The sequence below is a fragment of the Pelophylax lessonae genome, assembly GCF_965119305.1.
Source record: "Pelophylax lessonae genome assembly, chromosome: 2".
In the NCBI taxonomy this organism is placed as follows: domain Eukaryota; kingdom Metazoa; phylum Chordata; class Amphibia; order Anura; family Ranidae; genus Pelophylax; species Pelophylax lessonae.
In genome coordinates, this window is record NC_138769.1 from 75,802,838 (window position 1) to 75,823,492 (window position 20,655).

The window sequence follows — 20,655 nt, forward strand, 5'->3', positions numbered from 1 at the left end:
TGAGGCAGTCCATCATTGAAATGAACCAAGAGATGTTAGAGCTTTGCTAAACAGAAGTGTCTGGGAATTCAGAAGTAGTGAATGGACTTTGAGGCTGCTGCAGGTAGAATATGTGCAGGTACTGCTAGGTGTGTGCACTTTACACTTGATAGAACCTTCTATTGGGCAGTCAAAAAAGTCTAACTGCAGCCCATATAAAAAAAAAAAAAACAGAAAAATAAGCACAAGGGATAATTTACAGTCAGAAGGATGTGTCCCTTGTGCTGATGCCTCTTCTGTTAGTGCAAATCCTCCTCCATCCATGCCTCTCCGCCCCTGCCACTGTAATCTTCTGGTATGGCGGGGTTTAATACAACTAAGGAGCTGTCACAGGAGTGCCATCAAGAGTACTCAACTATGCCCGCACGTTCCAGCCAGATCCTCCATTCATAGAGGCTGGTACTACAGCTTCCATAAATGAAACACAATTTATGAATGGAGGGGGCAAACTTTTCAATCATTTTCCCATTCTTCATTCTTAGATCCTGTTTCATGTCTAAGGCCCCATGCACACTGGGCATTTAGCCCCACTGCATTAGGCTCCAGACTTTAGGCGTGGGTGGAAGGTGCAGGTGCACTATCTAGTCCAACTACAAGAAGCTAATGCAGCTGGATGGTCCTTGACCAGGGCAAAATGCCCAGTGGGTATGGGCAAAAGGGTTCATTTATACGAGCTTGCGCTCTGAAGAGCAATCCAAATGCATTTGAAGGGTGGTGAGGAGGCATTTTATCACATCCTCACTGCCTGCTTTCACCACTTTAACCCCACACTAGTGCGCCACAACCATGTGCATTGTACGTGATGGCGGTATGTGCTTGCTTGAAAGACTCCCGACAGGGGGTTTAAGCAAAGCACTCACAGCATGTGTGCACACCTGGCAGCTGCCTCTGCAGCTAAAGGCAATAGCGGCTCGAGGGTGGTAAAATCATGTCTCAACTACTGGGTTTTACTGCGCCCCCAACCAATAGTGTGAACAAGCCCCGAGACTTTGCATTAAGTGTAGATAGTTACCTGGGAAAGATTTTCTTCCTGTAATCTTGTTAGTAAGTTTGTTCTATCTCCCATAATATATTCTTCTTCACTGAGGTCTGCAACACATAATATAAACGGAAACGGAAGCAGAATCATCATGTATTCTAATGAAATACACATGAATAACTTTTGGGTGTGTGGATAGGCACACCTAGTACAAAATTATTTCAATTGAAAATGTATTTACAACATTTATTTAAGAACATCAGATACAGCCAATGCATTTTGGGAGATAAGGACTTCCCATTCCTCAGGGCTTTAACAACAGTTGTGATACAATCAGGGTGAAATTATACAGGGAGCCTTTTTACTGTTGAACCTTAATCAAGCTAGCATGTACTAATGACACTAAATGTATGGCAGGAAGGCAGATGGGCCTTAACGTTCACATGCCACACATACACACACATGGGTATCAAGGTTTTTGTGCTTAAAATTATGCTCACTGCATGCTCCCAGCACAGTGACCAATCTGTCACAGACAGTTCCCAATCATGTGACCACTATGATAGCCATTCACAGTGATCCCATGATCAGGAAGTTTGTCCCACCTCCCGGCAATAAGCCATTCACAGTGATCCCATGATCGGGAAGTTTTTCCCACCTCCCGGCACTAAGACCCACTTGAAGGGCCACTAGGAGGTGTTGGTAAGTGTTCTAGTGGCAAATTCACTCTTTAAATAATTAAAGCCCTGGCTCACACCAGTGGGGCTTTGTATATGGTGCAATTTGCACTGCTGATTTCATTGTGGCTCGCGACTTCATACAACAGAAGTCTATGCAAGTCGCAATGAAATGAAAGTAGTGCAGGAACCTTTTCCATAATTGCTGCGACATGAGTAGCAGCAATATGAACGGTTCCGTTACCGGCAATGGGATGTGACTTGTCATGCAATTTGGAACTGTCAATCAAATGTCAAGTCGCACTGGTGTGAACGGGGGCTAAATCACAATTTATATTTTATCTTTCTAGTTCTGTATTTCTAGTTCTGGACTTAAATTTATTATGATTTGTAAAGTGTAATTGATGTGGCGTTACAATACCCCTCCCTAAATACTATTAAATTTGACTTAAAAAAGTAAAGATTGTAAAAAAAACTAACAAAAAAAAAAAAGTATTTAACCATGCAATTGTGGTACCTCCTCAATGACACGCATAAGATACAAAAATCAGACGTAAACATACTATGTACTACAAAACACCTCCCTTAAACTCCATGAAACAAAATAGAATTTTGAATTAGAGACAATGCACCCGGAAGGTCTTAATGTGAATACAGAATTCAAATGTTTTAATTCTAATTGTTAGTAGTCCTTTTTTATTGTTTTTTTTATAGTAATTTATTTCCAAGGAGGATTGCATATATACAATCGGGAATTCACCATTTTATAGTATTTATTTTTAGTAGATTCTTTTAATGGTGTTTAAGGGTTTATTTAACCCAATGAGGAATGTATACATTAAGTATGAAATCCACATAGGGGTTAATTCCAGCATATAGTATGTAGGTATGTGGTAAGGAATTGCCATGAGAAAGCAATTAACATGCCAGTGGGAAGGTTCTGAATAATAATGGATGAGTGCAGCATTGTTTCAGTATGTGTAATAAAGGGTTAGGACTCAGGAGCAAGGCTTTTTTTCCAGCAGGAACACAGGGGACCACAGTTCTGGCACTTCCAGCACTGAGTATATGTAATAGCAAGAGGTGGAGGGTCTATTGATTCTGACTGCTGGGAGATCTGTTGTTGCTGGCGGGGATCTATTGTTGTTGGAGTGGATCTATTATTGCTGAGGGCATCTTTTGTTGATGGAGTGGATCTGTTGCTACTGTGGTGGTATTTTGTTGCTCAGGATCTATTGTTGCAGCAGTGGTCTCTTGTTTCTGAGGGATCTATTGTTGCTAGGAGGCATCTAATGTTCCTGGGGGATCTATTGTTACTTGATTCGGTATTGTCTAAAAAGAGCAGTACTGGGAGGTGGGTAGGGGGTGGAACCAAAGGATAATGCTTAGAGGTAGGTAGGAGGAGAAACAAGGTTTGGCTCGGAAAGGGGAGTACCTGCACCTATTCTCTGAAAAAAAAAAAGCCCTGGTTAGGAGTAATCATTAGCATACAGGAGGGTATATTTGATGATGAGAGGAGTGAGATGGTGCTTATGATGACATCACGATGATGAAACGCGTCGGGGGAGCTTCTTATATCACTTCTAGTTACCTCATTTCCAGTCCATGGAACGCATGAGCGTCCCGGACCCATGTTTGACCTATTAGCTTGTGTATTATAACAAGCCATATATTGCTGTAAGTGCATTTTATTATGTTTTTGTGATTTAAACAAATAAAGTGGTATAACACTATTGGAGGCTGCTCTCTGGTTCCCTTTCATATGACTGGAATAGGAGGAGGAGAGGAGAAGGCGATATTCCACTACCTGGAGGGGATCCTTAAAGGGAAAGCATATACATCCAGGAGGGAGCATTACTTTAGAAAAGTGCATCAGACCGACTTTTTAACATTAAGGGATCATGGAAGACTGGTGAGTGCGATCCTAGGGGAGCACGTGTACAGGAGCACCAGTGTGCAGGAACAAGCACTTTATTATTTGAGCACTTTAACAAGGACTTTTTCCACATTCGAGACTGTGAATGATCTTTTGTGAACCTACTGCATTGTATTATATTGAAAAAAAGGAAAAGGGGGGGGGGTGGAGTTGAGTGAACAGTGGCTTTAATGTTTGCTTATGTTTATTGAGAAACTACTGAGAGCATTGGATTTATCGGTATATGTGTCATTTTCACAGTGTAAGGGAGGTGTTTTGTAGTACACAGTAGGTTTACATTGCAGTTTTATATCTCATGTACTTTATTGAGGGGGTAACACAATTGCATAGCTGAACACTTAATTTTTTTATATTTTTTTTTATATTTTTTACTCTTTTAAGTCAAATTGAATGGTTTAATAGAGAGGTGTATTGTAGCAACACAACAATTTCACTTTTCTTTTACTGTTTATGTCCCTGATCTGGGGGGGGGGGGGGGGAGATAAAAACAGTGTAATTATTCTATTACTGATATTATGATTTGTGACTGATTTTTGCTTGGAGACGTTTTAAGGCCCCATTCACACTTCTGGGACTTGTCATGTGACTTTGAACCCCAAAGTCGCATGACAAGTCACACTCCAAGTTTCCCAATGAGTACTGTTCATATCTGTGCTATTAAAGTAGTTCTTGCGCTACTTTGGTCTGACTTTCATGCAACTTGAGGGCCACAGACTTTAATGTAAACCCTCAAAAGTCACACCTGCATGATATACATGCAACTTGTGTGCAAATTTGTAGAGCAAAAACAATCACATTGGTCAAAGCAACAATGACGCAATGGAAATCACATGATTTTTAATTCGCACAAGTGTGAATGAACTCTAAAACATTTTGTACTCTAGGTAAAAATAGTTCTTGCTGCTCTCAGACTGCAGTGCCCTATGCTGGCATAGCTGAGTAATAGCCTCACCTATTAACCACTTGCCGACCGCCGCACGCCGATCTACGTCGGCGGTCAGCCCCTCACAGGCAAAGTGACGTAGGGCTACGTCACTAGCTTGTGAGGGTCTAGGGAGCGAGCGCGCGCCGCCGGAGGCGCGCTCCCGCTCCCGCGTGGTCACGGACCCCCCCGCGCGTGTGACCGGCGGACCCGATGTCCGCCGGCCACTCTGCGATCGGCGGGGGAGAGGGAGAAAGTCAGGCAGCTTGTGTAAACAAGCTGCCTGTCATTCTCCCCTCTGTATGAGAGCTGATCATATGGATCTACTATGTAGATCCGTTGATCACTCTGCATACAGCTGAAGCCACAGCCAATCACAGTAAGAATCACGCCCCTAGGGACACACACAGCCCCTCCCTCTCAAATAAAGTTAACCCCTTCACTAACAGTGTATTTTTACAGTAACAGTGCATATGTATAGCACTGATTACTGTTGTAATGTCACTGGTAACCCCAAAAGTGTCAAAAATGTCAGTCAAGGGTCCGATCTGTCCGCCGCAATGTCGCAGTACCGCAAAAAAAATCGCAGATCGCCGCCATTACGCGTTAAAAAAAAAAAAACAAAAATGACAAAAATCTTTCCCTTAGTCAGTAAACGTAATAACTTTTGCGCAAACCAATCAAAATACGCTTTTTGCGATTTTTTTTACCAAACATAGGTAGCATAAAACAAATTGGCCGAAAATGTTAAATAATTTTGATTTTTACATTTTTTTTGGGGGGAATTTCATATAAAAAAAAGGGAAAAATATTGCTATTTTTGCAAAATTTACGCTCTTTTTTTGTTTATAGCGCGTGATCAAAAAATCGCACAGGTGATCAAATACCGCCAAAAGAAAGATCTGTTTGTGGGAAAAAAAGGACGCCAAATTCGTTTAGGTACAGCGTCGCACGACCGCGCAATTATCCGTTAAAATCACGCAGTGCCGAATCGCAAAATACCCCCTGGTCGTTTAGCAGCCAAATCCTCCGGGGCTTAAGTGGTTAACATGTATCCTCAATCAGACTTGAATTGAAGAGATAGAGAGAAGGTTATCAGACCAGATCTGTTTGAGTCTGGGCACATGGGTTTTTGTTTAATCCAGAGCTGTTTTTGTTTCAATACCAGTCAATGGGTATGGAAAAGCAGCTTGAAGCAGAATGATGCAGAACAGGAGGTCAACAGCTGGTCAGAAAGAGGTCAACTACAGGTCAAATGCACCTGTGAAGGAACACTGATATCAAAAGCTTGTCCAATTGATCTAAAATGCAAGGTAAGTGAGCCTGAAAATCATGCTGTGCTTGTCTATTGACACAAGCCCTTGCTGAGTGCTGATTAATGGATGCACTGGATCCAACACTGGTTCTCATTTAACTGCACAGTCATATTAAGATCCTAGTTCCGGCACTTCTTTTGGGCGACAGGCATCCAACAACTCTCTTTGCACAATTTTAGTCGGGGGACAGTCTCAGCAAAATTTCACTTCGATCAGGGTGCCATTGAAGTAATGGGGACCGCAATCGCATCCTGCATTTTGCGGCAAATCTGGATTGCAGGCACAATCGCGGCAATTCCGCCTGCGATCCAGAACGCCATGGTGTGAAACTAAGCCTTAGGGCTGTTAGTGCAATGCCTATCTGATGACTTATATATCTCTATGACTTCAACTGGGCTTTAATAGTTGCAAAAAAACATTATAACTATTATAAGAGAATAAAATATGTATGTGTCATGGAAGTTTTATCATGTCTTTTTTGCATTCAAACTGCCTTGTCTTTCATTTATATATACAAATTCAATTTATCTCAGCAGCATTAAAAGACAAGAAAAACTTTTTTTTTTTTTTAATAATTAACCTTGTCTGATTTGAGAAAAAGTATAAATAATTTTTTTTTTTTTTTTTTTACGCTTTAGGCCTTTTTCTTAAGGGAATATTTACAGCGCATTCAAAAGCTTATAATAGATAATGAACCAATTGTTAAAACACTATGCCAACCTTACAATATTTTCTATAAAAAATAAATTGGACTTCTAATTTCTGCTAGCTCTTATATTACAGAGTGCATATTCACTGCATTATATGATACATGTTGATGGCATCATACGGTACACGATTCACCCTAGTGCTCATTGGGAAGACAGTTTTCTTCTCCCAGAGACCTGCTGTCTGTCCTCCCGGGATCTACTAATCCTCCCAACACATGCTATAAAGTGTGGCATTATAAGGTCTTGGTGGGTGATGCCTAAATGATTGCTGGTCTTGAACTGTTGATATACACTATACTGTCAAAAGTATTGGGACTCCTGCCTTTACACGCACATGAACTTTAACCACTTATCCACTGGGCACCTAAACCCCCTTCCTAACCAGACCAATTCTCAGTTTTCAGTGCTCTCACAATTTGAATGACAATTACCCAGTCATGTAACACTGTACCCTTATGAAATGTTCATCCTTTTTTCCCCCACAATTAGAGCTTTCTTTTGGTGGTATTTAATCATCACTGAGTTTTTTTTATTTTTGCGCTTTAAATTAAAAAAAACTGAAAATTTTGTAGCCACAGATGAGCACTGAGGTGGCATGGGTGGGCACAGATGAGGCATGGATGTGGCACGAATGAGGCATGATTGAGGCATGGATAGACATGATTGAGGCATAGATGAGGCACAGATTGGCATGACTGAGGCTTGGATAGGCATGACTGAGGCACAGACTGGCATGATTGAGGCATGGATGGGCATGATTGAGGCATGACTGAGGGATGGTTGAGACATGATTGAGGCACGACTGAGGTATGATTGAGGCATGACTAAAGTATGATTGAGGCATGATTGAGGGATGGCTGAGGTATGATTGAGTCATGACTGGGGCACGATTGAGGCATGAATGAGGCATGGAGGAGGCATGGAGGAGGCAGGGTGAGCAGTGCTGTGGTCTCTCTCCACTCCTCGCACACTGTACTGATCGCTGTGTACAGCATGCGAGGAGAGAACTGAACCGGACACGCGCTGGTTTGTTGACAACTGATCGTCATTGGACGGAGCGATCACGTGGTAAAGGGCCGCTGTCATTGGCCCTTCACCATTATCTGTGATGCGGGGGGCGCGCGGGAAGCGAGATTCTGGGAGGACGTCATTGTCCTTAGGGTTCAATATTGAGTTGGTCCACCCTTTGCAGCTATAACAGCTTCAACTCTTCTGGGAAGGCTGTCCACAAAGTTTAGGAGTGTGTCTATGGGAATGTTTGAACATTCTTCCAGAAGCGCATTTGTGAGGTCAGGCACTGATTTTGGATAGAAGACCTGGCTCGCAGTCTCCACTCTAATTCATCCCATAGGTGTTCTATGGGGTTGAGGTCAGGACGCTGTGCAGGCCAGTCAAGTTCCTCCACCCCAAACTCGTTCATCTATGTCTTTATGGACCTTGCTTTGTGCACTGGTGTGCAGTTATGTTGGAACAAGAAGGGGCCATCCCCAAACTGTTCCCACAAAGCTGGAAGCATGAAATTGTCCAAAATGTTTTGGTCTGCTGATTCCTTACATCACTGGAACTAAGGGGCCAAGCCCAACCCCTGAAAAACAATCTCCTTCACCAAATGACTTGGACCAGTGCACAAAGCAAGGTCCATAAAGACATAGATGAGAGACTTTGGGGTGGAGGAACTTCACCAGCCTGCACTGAGTCCTGACCTCAACTGAATAGAACACCTTTTGGATGAATTAGTGTGGAGACTCAGAGCCAGGCCTTCTCATCCGACATCAGTGCCTGACCTCAAAAACGTGCTTCTGGAAGAATGGTAAAACATTCTCATAGACACACTCCTAAACCTTGTGGACAGCTCTTATAGCTGCAAAGGATGGGCCAAGACTGGGATGCCATTAAAGCTCATGTGCATGTAAAGGTAGGTGTCCCAATACTTTTGACAATATAGTGTATATTTAGCACAGCTCTCCAACATATGCACATTTCTCCACACTAAAATCTCTTTAGAAATGGTGCAAGCATGGACAAATATGTGCTGATCTGCTAGAAGTGATGTTAGCTCCCAAAGGCTTAAGCTGGCTATAGATGGATCAAATATTGACCGATTCAGCAGGAACCAACTGTGATTCGATCCATCTATGGGCAGGTTGTTTGTACTGAAGTTGATCTATCGATTGATTCAGCACAACCAGTCTGTCTGATTCTTTGCATGCAATTACTGCCAGCAGTTAGGGCCGCTTGCAGTATTCATTGTGTTCCACGGGCAGCGACGTTTTCTCACAAACCCGGCAGAACACAATAGCACTGCGGGACGGATTCCCCCATAAACAATGAAGGTGTTGGGGGAATCGGGCAATTTTCTTTCATGCAACTCGTGGTTGCAGAAAAGAAAATTGTATTATCTATAGCTTCCTTACTATACTTTTTGCACTATGTTACATTACATTGTATTTAAGGTATACCATGCAACGCAATGCCCCCCCCCCCCTTCTTCTCCCCTGCAGCAGCTGTTACTTTTAAAATTGGTGCCGCTTATTATTTTCATTCATTCGTTCATAGAGATCTGTGAGTAAATGAGCTACAAGTCCTGCCTACCACTTCAGCAGACAGACTTGTAGTTCTCTATGGAACTCTAATGCAGTAACTGCCACACTCATAGTCCGTTAACACTTTCTCCAGCTCTCCAACTTAAAGTCAGTAGGCATAGGGAGCTGGAGGAAGCCTGGCATTGCACCTACCATCCAATGGTTGGCAGGCTCCTATTCTAAAAAAATAAATAAGAAATGCGTTTCTTTTTGCAAGAATATGGCAATTATTATTTTTTTAAAGGTAAACTTAGCCTCTAACTTTCTGTAGTCACTTGACACCACTGCTTCTGCTATGCTAAAACCCCAAGTAGTGTTTTCAGCTCTTTCTCAGTTCTCCCTTGTTGCTGTACTACAGATAGTAACGTGCTCACTGCATTTAGTCTAGGTTCACATCTATGCAGCTACGCTTGATGCATTTTTCCAGCATGTTTTGTGGTGCATTTTTCATTTTTAAACCTGCTTTTTAGTTGCGTTTTTGCATGCTGTTTTCATGCATTTTGCATTTTTTTTTCTCTTTAACACCCTGTGTATAGCTGGTAAGGAGTGGTCTGGAAACCAGAGCCCCCCCCCCCCCCCTGCCCCAAAAGCACCCCCTCCATGTTGTGGGATCCCCTCCCTTTCCTGACCTTCTGGACTATATACGCAGATAAGAGCCTGGTATTGATTTTGGGGGGACCCCACACATTAAAAAAAAAAAAAAAACATTTTTGCCGTTGACAGCTGATGACTCATCGGTTGTTAAGGTGATTGTAAAGTCTTGTTTTTTTTTATTTTTTTGAATAACAAACATGTTGTTACCATTTCTGTGCAGTAGTTGTGCACAGCCCAGATCCTCCTCTTCTTGGGTCCCACTTTGCTGCTCCTAGCCCCTCCCTCCTGTCAAGTGCCCCCACAGCAAGCAGCTTGCTCTGGGGGCACCCGAGTATAGCTGCAGCTCGGTGTGTCCATTCAGGCATGAAGCTGCAGTTCAGCCCCACCCATTCTCTCTCCTGATTGGCTAAATTACTTTGACAGCGGTGTGAGCCAATGGTGCCGCTGCTGTGTTTCAGCCAATCAGGAGGGAAGGTACCAGACAGCCAAGGGACTCGTGGACATCACTGGACAGAGATGGGGCACAGGTAAGTATTAGGTGGTGCTGGGGAGGCTGCTGCACACAGAAGGCAAAGAAAACATATTAAACAGATTAAAAGCCTTCTGATTTTACAACTCCTTTAAGGACGTTCCTTAGCAACCAACTATACACTGTTTGTTAAAGAGAAAAAAAAAAAAAAAACGCAACATGCAAAACGCATGTAAAAATGCTGTAAAACGCAATGGGTCCAATGAAGTCTATTATAGCAAAATGCAATCTGCTGCGGAAAAAAAGTTCCTGACCCTTTCCAAAAATGCAGCAGCTGAAAGACACATAGATGTGATTGCATACTGTAGGAAACCATGTTAAATGGACTATTATACCTTTCTGCAAACTGCAAAACGCACTTAAAAATGCATAGGTGTGAACATAGGGTTAAAACGGCTGACAGGTTTGCTGCCAAATGCAGCAGAAATACAGAAGAGGCAGTAAAAGGCCTGAGGTTATTTATAAACTGTTCAAAGTTGTTAAAAAATTCTCATTTATGTTCACTGCCTTCATGATTATCATTTTACTGGATTTATATAGTGCCAACACTTTATAAACTTCCATTAGACATAGTTCGGTATAGGAACTTTTTTTAAGGGTAATGTATCTTTAATACTTGAAAGTGCACAAATGAATGTCAAAGTGCCATTACTAAGTCTTTAGGGATCTTGTTGAAAAACCCTGAAACATATGATCGTATTACCTTCAATGTGACAGTGCCTTCGGAGGTAGAACTCGTTGTCAGGGCTCCTGGAGTTCTGCCAGTATGCTGTGTTCCAGACTCTCCTGTCTAACATCAAACATCGGAAGATGGGTTACCAGCAGCAGATGGTCAACTCAGGAATCAAATTTGTTCTCCATTAGAGAGAATCCTTGAAGGCCTTGGCCATACGGAGATTACAAGGAGACTGTCAGGAATAGCTTTATATCAGGCAATAGATCTTTCTGTGTTTGAAACATGCAGAAAGAGTAGATTGCAAATGTTTTCAGCAGTTCAATTCCCCTTGGAAACTAATCTCATATAATCCTAAACAGCAGCAGTCTGATGGTCAATATTTAATTGTCGCTAAACCCTTTTTAGCTTGGAATTTAGGAATATGATACAGCAATGTCATTGATTTACTTAGATTGCGACATATACAAGACTTAAGGCTCCTTGGTGATACACCACCGGCTGAACAAATAAGTATCTTGCAGCATGGTGGGAATAGAATATTTAACTGGTAAATTGTTGGAGATCAATATTGGTAGGACAAGTTGGACAACAATAATTTTGGATGGATGCTTATTTTATTGTTTCTTTTATTCCACAAACAGAACACATAGATCTAGTTATATCAAATTTGCTATGCACATGTCTCAGCACTCACTCAATAGTTATGAAAAATTCCATTGAGAACGATTTTAATATGTGCAAAAGATTATTTTCTGATTTTTAGCTGGGAATCAGTAAAAGTAGGCTGTTGAGTTGAGATTTGAAATCCCCCCCAACCACCAAACTGCAGGTAACATGGCCAAATACTATTATACTACATGGTGCCATAGTTGCAGGAGGGCAAAAACCCATACAACAGGTTTGGAAAGCTGTAGAGCCATGCAACGCAACCCATTCAAGTGATAAGGGCTGCACCATAACTGTAAGCCAAGCACTTGGCTCATGGTTGCAGTGCAGTGTTTCAATAGAAACCACTTTCCCCACCCAGCTGACAAACAAAGGACAATGCCTGACCACTGCTGTTCTGCTGCCCTCTTAAAAGTGACCCATCACAGATTATTATTATTATTGTTATTATTATAATAAAGGAATTATATAGCACCAACCGTTTGCACAGCATTTTACCATATAAAGTAGCACAATTACAACACAGTTCAATACAGAAGGAATAGGAGGAACCTGCTCACGGAGCTTATAATCTAAAATTGGCCATACATTATACTATTTTCCTGTTCAATTCCCTTTAAATTTACCTTCAACTTTGAAGGACAAGTGCCTGCCTGGTTGCATACAAGTTGAAAGTGTTTAGGTTTGACTTCGTATTATATGGTTTTGGTAAATCTAAAGGAAAATTGTGCAAGAAAATGATATAAGTTTCCCCATTAGAATACTGTGTCCAGTTCTGGAGACCTCACTTACAGAAAGATATTGATAATGAACGAGTCCAGAGATGGGTAACAAAAATGGTGAAAGGTCTGGGGGATAAAACATATCAGGAGAGACTTCAGGAGCTTAATCTGTACAGTCTGGAGGAAAGAAAGGGAGACTTGATTTAAACCTTTAAATACATCAAGGGGGTAAATAAGGAATAAGGTTCAGGAGGGCAATTTTTTCAATATAAAACCAAAATCAAGAACACGGGGGCATGACCTCAAACTAACTGGAGGAAAGTTCAAAATTAATCTTAGAAAATATTATTTTGCTGAAAGGACAGTTGATATTTGGAATAAACTACCAGCAGAGGTAGTGAGACAGCCAACAGTAAATGGCTTCAAATATGCTTGGGACAAATATAGATCTATACTAAGGCAATAAGACCCCGTTCACACTGGGGCGACCCGACTTGCCGGGGCGACCTGTGAAGTCACGGTGCGCAGCTCGGACCGCGAACTCGGAGCGGCCGGCATGGACTTCATATCATTGAAGTCAATGCAGGTCGCTCCAGGTCGCCCCAAAGAAGCTCAGGACCCTTTTTCTAAGTCGGAGCTCCTATTAGAACGGGTCCTGTGCTGCTCTATGGCAGGCGACCCACGGCGACTTGTCAGGCGACAAGGTCGCCTGACAGGTCGCCCCAGTGTGAACGGGGTCTAAAGGTAACAAAAAAACACCCCCCCCCCACCCACCCAAAAAAAAGGGCAGACTCAATGGACTACTCAGTCATTTTCTGCCATCACTTTTCTATAATGTATGGCCAGCCTTAGATTGGTTTTAAGAAGGACAGTAGATAGTGCCGCTCATGTAAAGGAGCCCTATGAACATTCAATTCTAACAGAAAATAGCCTTTGACCACAAGAGTAAAGAGCCTAAAATAATAACCTAAGAACATTCCTAAAACAATAGCCTAACACAATCAGAAGAGATAATACTAAAGTGATTGTAAAGCTCTTTTTTTTTCCTTTAAGCCACTTGCTATCAGGGCACTCCTGCTTGCTCGCCCCCTATGCGTTCATTAGACACACAGAGTGGGGCTCGGCCCCACCCCCTTCTCCCTCGTCACTGGATCTGATTGACAGCAGTAGGAGCCAATGGCCCCCACTGCTGTATCTGAGCCAAAGAGCAGCGAGAGAGCCTCTGCTTTCGTGCACATCGCTAGATCAAGATCTGGCTCAGGTATGAATTTAAGGGGGCTTCATGTAGGAGGTTTTTTACCTTACTGCATATAGTGCAGTACAGTAAAAACCTTCTGCCTTTACAATCACTTTAGGAACATTTGATTTTTCCTCATTTACATAACAGGCACAGCTTTATACATTGGGGTTGATTTACTAAAACTAGAGAGTGCAAAATCTGGTGCAGCTGTTCATGGTAGCCAATCAGCTTCTAACTTCAGCTTCTTCAATTAGGTTTTGACCAAAAAAAAAATGGAAGCTGATTGGTTTCTATGCAGAGCTACACCAGATTTTGAACTCTCCAGTCTTAGTAAATCAACCCCAGTGTGCGACAACATCCCTAAAACTAATGAGTGAATGCTGACAAAATTATAGTGATCTGAATAGTCATACAAATAATACAGTTTAAATACACATATAAAGTACTTGAAATATACTTCTAAAATGCTGATATGCACATTCAAAAATTCAAGAAAATGCTAAAAAAGATATGCCTGAAAACATGTGAAAATCGCGCTGCTCAAATGTAAATCCAGCCCAAAGGAGAATATTATGCTTCATACAGCTGACTTCTTGTGAGTGATCCTAAAAAGGAAGACTATGATGTATTTTTAGTGAGTACACATTGAAGATATAACGCTTATCTGAGAGGGATTTTTGATGTGTCTTTGCCATTCCACATTTTCATGGTTGTGTGTCATCTAAAGATTCGCTCTGAGGACCATCTATATATATCAAGAAATATGGTCAATATGCCAGCTGAACAACTGCTTTAATAAAATAATCTAGCCATACAGAGTGTCTATTGTTTTCAGTCAGCCTGGACAGACGCTGGGCTGCTATACTATGCACAAAGTAGAAGCTATAGTTAATGAACAAATATGGCTGCCTCCAGGGCTTTTTTTTTTTAGCGGGAATGCGGGGGAATGCAGTTGCGGCACCTCCAGCACTAAATATATATAATTGAAATTTTTATTGCCATTATAATGGCAATAACGGAATTTTTGTAAAATCTTACCGTAAAATTCCTTTCTCTGAGTCCTCCGACAGTCGCCGCCCCTTCCCAAGTCTTCACCAATGGGTATTGACCTTTGCTCCGCAGGAGTAGCTAGGCACAAGATTTGTTAATAACAAAAGCTTTTAGCATAGACACACCCCTAGGGGCTGTCCCCTTAGTCAATACCTCCCTGCACCAGCATTCCCAACTCAGTTTGGTAGCATAGCAGTAAGAGTACACAAAAACTCCAAAAGAGGGGCGGGGGGCGGCGACTGTCGGAGGACTCAGAGAAAGGAATTTTACAGTAAGCTTTTACAAAAATTCCGTTTTCTCTTACATCCTCCGACAGTCGCCGCCCCTTCCCAAGTCTTCACCAATGGGATATCCCAAAGCAGTGTAGACCTGAGGGGTGGGAGACGCAGCCACAGAAAAAGCAACGCAGCACCCACATCAGAGAAAGGAACCTTACACACAGTAATAGAACCAACTGGGCAACAGGAAAAACGTGCTCAACAGGAGCAACAACCCAGGAAAAAACAAGTAACCCAGGGGTAAAACACCCCAACAGCCAAGGACCCAAAAACAAGGGTCCCTAAGGCACTGCCGCACTGAGAACTTTACGGCCAAAGGAGGCATCGGCCGATGCCTGAACATCCACCTTATAGAACTTTGAGAAGGTGTGAACGGACGACCAAGTCGCCGCCTTACACACCTGGGCCACAGAAGCCTGATGCCGGAAAGCCCAAGACGTACTCAAAGACCTGGTAGAGTGCGCTTTTACAGGAAAGGGAGGAACCCTCTCCCTCAAGGCATAGGCCCGTACAATGGTTTGTCTAATCCATTTGGCGATAGTCGCGGCCGACGCTGCCATGCCCTTCCGAGGTCCCTCAGGAAGGACAAAGAGGGAATCTGACTTGCGAAAAGGCTTAGTGGACGACAGGTAAACCCTGATCGCCCGGACAACATCCAAGGAATGCAAGGCAACCTCCTTAGGATGCTTCGGCTTCGCGCAGAGCGAAGGCAAGACAATTTCCTCATTAAGGTGAAAATCCGAGATCACTTTCGGCAGAAAGGATGGGTTAGGTCGCAAGACCACCTTATCCTTGTGGATCACCAAGTAGGGAGAGCTGCAGGACAAAGCCGCCAGCTCCGACACCCTGCGAGATGACGTGATCGCCACCAAAAAGGCCACCTTTTTTGGACAACAGAGGCAACGAGATCTCCCTGATCTTTTCAAAGGGAGCATGTTGCAATGCGGACAGAACCAGGTTCAAGTCCCATGGAGGCAAAGGCTCCCTCCGTGGAGGGGCCAAATGGCGCACCCCTTGAACAAAGGTGCGGAAAAAGAACGGCCAGCGCAGAAATCTGACCCTTAATCGTGGCCAGCGCCAAACGCTGGTCCACTCCAGTTTGGAGGAAAGCCAACACTCTGGACACCGAGTATGAGCGAGGGGAAAAACCCCCTGGACTCACACCAGGCAAAGTATGCTTTCCAAGTACGGTAGTAAATCTTTCCCGATTTCTAGCCTTGATCAAAGTGGGAATGACCTCAGGGGAGAGACCCCTGCCCTTCAGGGCCTGGCTTTCAACAGCCAGGCCGTTAAAGCCAGCGACTGTAAAGCAGGATGGAATATCGGCCCTTGAGACAGAAGGTCTTCTCGAAGCGGCAGGTGCCACGGAGCGTTGACTGCCAGATTGACGAGGTCTGCGTACCAAGACCAGCGAGGCCAGTCCGGTGCCACCAGAATCACCGTGTGCGGTTCCGAGGCCAACCTGCGAAGGAGCCTGGACAGCAGTTGAATCGGTGGAAAGGCATACATCAGACGATACTGATGCCAGGGCGCCACTAACGCGTCTGAGGCGTCCGCCTGAGGATCGCGCGTCCTTGCCACGAACCTTTCCACCTTGTTGTTTAGACGAGGTCCACATCTGGTGAACCCCACTTCGCGCACAACATCTGGAAGACATCCGGGTGAAGGGACCATTCTCCCTGGTCCAGGGTCTGGCGACTCAGATAGTCCGCCTGCCAGTTCTCCACCCCCGTAATGTGAACTGCCGTTATCGCCGGAACGTGCGTCTCGGCCCAAGACAGAATGTCGGCCACTTCCCGAGCCGCTCGGGCACTCCTGGTGCCCCCTTGATGGTTGATGTAGGCCACCGCGGTGGCATTGTCCGTCTGAACCCGAACAGGACGGCTCCGACCAATGCCGAAGGCAAAGCTTTATCGCTCGCAATTCCAGAATGTTGATCGGAAGGGAGGACCCCTCCTCCGACCAAGTCCCCTGGGCGGACAGAACTCCCAGGACACCACCCCAGCCCGACAGGCTGGCATCCGTGGTGACTACCATCCACAACAACGGACGGAAAGACTTGCCCCCCGACACCGTCGGGACTGGAGCCACCTGTCTGGTGCAGCGACTCAACGAGATCCGCAGATCCAAGGACTGCGGACGCCCGTCCCACTTGGCCAGAATCTCTGCCTGGAGACCCCGCGTGTGAAACTGGGCAAAGGGAATCGCCTCGAAGGCTGAGACCATCAACCCCAGACATCTCATGCATGTCCGGAGGGACGAGCTTTGGTTGTCCCTGAGGGCCCAGACCTCGTCCTGAAGCGCCAGGAGTTTGTCCTCTGGAAGGAAAACCTTCACCTGAACAGAGTCCAGAACCATCCCCAAATAGGGAAGACGAACCGAAGGACACAGAGTCGACTTCGGAATGTTTATGGTCCAACCGAACTCTTGCAGCGTCTGCACCGTGGTGGACAGGTCGGCCATCAGGCTCTGGCTGGCATTGGACCGTATGAGGAGATCGTCCAGATACCCCAAAACCGCAATGCCCTGTGCCCGCAACAGGGCCAGGACCGGTGCCAGCACCTTTGTAAAAACCCGTGGAGAAGAAGCAAGATCGAAAGGTAACGCCACGAATTGGTAGTGTTCCTCCGCAATGGCGAAACGAAGGTACCGTTGATGACCCTCGAAGATGGGGATGTGTAGGTACGCATCCTTCAGATCGATGGAGGCCATGAACTCCCCCGGACTCAGGGCAGCCACCACTGAGCGCAGGGATTCCATGCGGAACTTGCGAACCCGCACAAAGCGGTTCAGAGCTTTCAAATCCAGAATCGGACGCACCTTGCCCTCCTTTCTGGGCACAGTGAACAGATTGGAGTAAAACCCCCGAAATCTGTCCCGATGAGGCACCGGAACCACCACTCCTTGGGCCCGCAGGTCCCGCACCGCCAGATGCAGATCCTGCAAACGCTCCGGAGACAGCTGAAGATTTGAGGGAAAAAATCTGCCCGCTGGCCGAGAGAGAAATTCGATCTTGTAACCAGATCGAACGATTTCCTGAACCCATCTGTCCTGAATGCGGATCAGCCAAGGTTGGAGGAAACTGCGCAGACTTCCCCCCTCCCCAGAAACGGGTGAGGGCGCCCCTTCAGGCGGAACTGGCGTGGGTTGTCGAACCGGACTGGCCGGATTTTTGCTTACCCGCCCACGGCTTCTTCTGGGAGCCCTGGCCCTTGAAGGGCTTGCCCTTGGATTGTGACCGAAAGGCACGAAAGGACCCCTGGGAGGGCCTAAACGAGGAATTCCGTTTGCCACGGAAAGATTTGTGCTTGGGATTCTGGGGCAAGAGAGTACTCTTGCACCCAGTAACACCCTTAATCAGAGTATCCAAAGCCTCGCCAAAAAGGCGAGATCCCACGTAGGGAAAATCGGCCAATGTCTTGCGAGAAGATTGGTCCACCGACCAATTCTTCAGCCATATCAGGCGACGGTTGAGCACCGCCACGCCAGACAGGCGTGCAGCCAAAGGAGCTAAATTCAAGTCCGCATCACACAAGTACATGACGCCTTGATGGATTTGATCCACCATGGCCAAAGTGGTAGGCGGAGCCGAATCAGCCACCAGGGTGCGCCTGAGCACCTTCGTCCAATCGGCAACCGCCTGGGCCGCCATAACCGAAGCAAAAATAGGTTTTAGCATAGAACCAGCAACCATATAGGCATGACGGGCAAGAGACTCCAACCTCCTGTCCGTAGGGTCCTGGAAAACCGGGGTATCCTCAGAAGGAATCGCAGTAGCTTTGTTTAAAACGGCTACCGCGTGACCCACCTGAGGCGCCACACACCAACACTCGTCGGTGGATGGCGCAAATGGATAAAGCAGTTTAAACTTATTCGCCACTGTAAAGGGCTTCTTTAAATTGCGCCACTGCTCATTAACAGTATGGTGAAATTCAGCAGGGCAGGGAAAAACCTGCGCTGATTTGCGGGTCCTTTGCGTCCCAAAGGAGGACACCCTAGCAGGAGCAGAGGGCTCATCCTCCAGGTGCAACGTATCTTTAATGGTGGCAATCAGCTCATCCATGAGTGCAAGCTCTTCAGGCGAGCCAGGGGGAGAAACATCCACCCCTTCCACATCCGCCTCCCCCTCAGACCCCATAGGGTCCAGAGATGAGCAAGACCCTGAGAAGGGCACGCCAGCCACAGCAGCCACATCGCCCTCTGAATCAGAGGAAATGGATAACCTGGCCCTTTTTGCGGATCGTTCAGCCATCAGCATATGCACCTGAGACACCAATGATGCCACTGCCGTGGCCAGATCAGCCCCCTGGTCCCCCACCAGGGCGGGATGAAACTTGCTATCCTGAGAATCCATGCCCACAGCAATGAAAGGAAAAAAAGGGTACTGTCCCTTTAACACCACGGCGAGCGCAGCCCACCGCACACTACTGTATGCACCGATCCCGCAGGGATAGAGAACACTGAGCAAGGAACGACAGGACAATGAAGGAAAAACCTGGAGAGAGCACAAACAGGCTGCTGCCACCGATCGCTGTCCCAGAGAAAGAGGAAGTGATGCAATAACCGGCTGACTTATATAGCCTATGAAGGCTCCGCAAAAATGGCCGCTCGGCTGAGGGATCGAGGCTACAAGAAAATGGCACCGACATGTGCTCGACGAGCGCGGCCCGCCAAAATGGCGGCGATTGGCGCCAAAACACAGCGCTGTACAGGGACAGGGCAGTGCATAGCATTTCTTCAAAAAAAATGCCGGACCGCAACAGCGGCCGCCTCACAAGCATGTCTGCACCCAATCTGCCCCAGATAGAACTCACAGCAGAGCGGGAGGGCCCCCCCCCCCTCGCAGCCCACAAGGCATGCAAAACCATACAGGGAGACTGACAGGGAGCCCGCAATTTTTACCCAGACAAGGGGGTACACACAGCCACAGACTGAAACCCACACAGATGGTCCCCACACAGAAGGTGCTTACCGTACCGGATGGCGTGGGGAGCCGTCTCAAGCGACAAACCGCTATCAGGATGACAGGGAGTGCCGCAGCCAGGACGCAGTGGACTGCAGCACGAGACCGCAGAATGGCGTCCAGTGAGGTAGCCACCTCACAGGCAGCATCCCTGCAGCGAGCAGGGGTGGGTCGTTCATGGCGCCAGGGCGAACCATAGCTGAACGCTCGATGGCAGGCTGGGGATCCATCTGGCCCTCAGCCCTGGGATCCAGGGCGGCCAGTCCGAGACCCAGCTCCGCATGATCATCTTCATCCGAAGATCCCTAAACTAAAGCTGACAAAATAACAGCTAGTAAAGAAAGAAAAAATACTTGAAATAAAATCAAAAAAAGGGTAGAAGGCTGAGACTGAAGCCCCAGCACAGGAAAGCCTGCTACTCCTAAGCTAGGCAAGATCAAACTGAGTTGGGAATGCTGGTGCAGGGAGGTATTGACTAAGGGGACAGCCCCTAGGGGTGTGTCTATGCTAAAAGCTTTTGTTATTAACAAATCTTGTGCCTAGCTACTCCTGCGGAGCAAAGGTCAATACCCATTGGTGAAGACTTGGGAAGGGGCGGCGACTGTCGGAGGACATAAGAGAAAATTATTTTCTGTATAATGGCAAGAGGTTCTGAAGTGTGGCGGAAGGTCTATTGATGCTGGCTGCTTGGGAATCCATTGTTGCTGGCTAGGGATCTATTGTTGCCTTTGGGTCAATGTATGCTAGGAGGCATCTACTGCTGGGAGAGGGGCCTA

The 20,655-nt window shown here is 45.7% G+C and overlaps 1 protein-coding gene and 1 long non-coding RNA gene across 2 annotated transcripts in view; one reads left to right on the plus strand and one right to left on the minus strand.

Annotated features, from left to right (window-relative positions):
- The window catches only part of SAMSN1 (SAM domain, SH3 domain and nuclear localization signals 1), a 178,049-nt gene that overhangs the window by 93,541 nt on the left and 63,853 nt on the right, over nucleotides 1-20,655 (minus strand). The window contains exons 6-7 of the mRNA XM_082244679.1: nucleotides 10,988-11,074; nucleotides 1,052-1,128 (exon numbers count right to left, since the gene is read on the minus strand). Of these exons, the coding sequence (XP_082100805.1) occupies nucleotides 1,052-1,128; nucleotides 10,988-11,074 (164 nt within the window). The remainder of the gene's footprint in view (nucleotides 1-1,051; nucleotides 1,129-10,987; nucleotides 11,075-20,655) is intronic.
- Nucleotides 1-20,655, plus strand: part of LOC309545471 — a 960,129-nt gene that overhangs the window by 82,843 nt on the left and 856,631 nt on the right. The gene's annotated exons all lie outside the window — the stretch shown is intronic.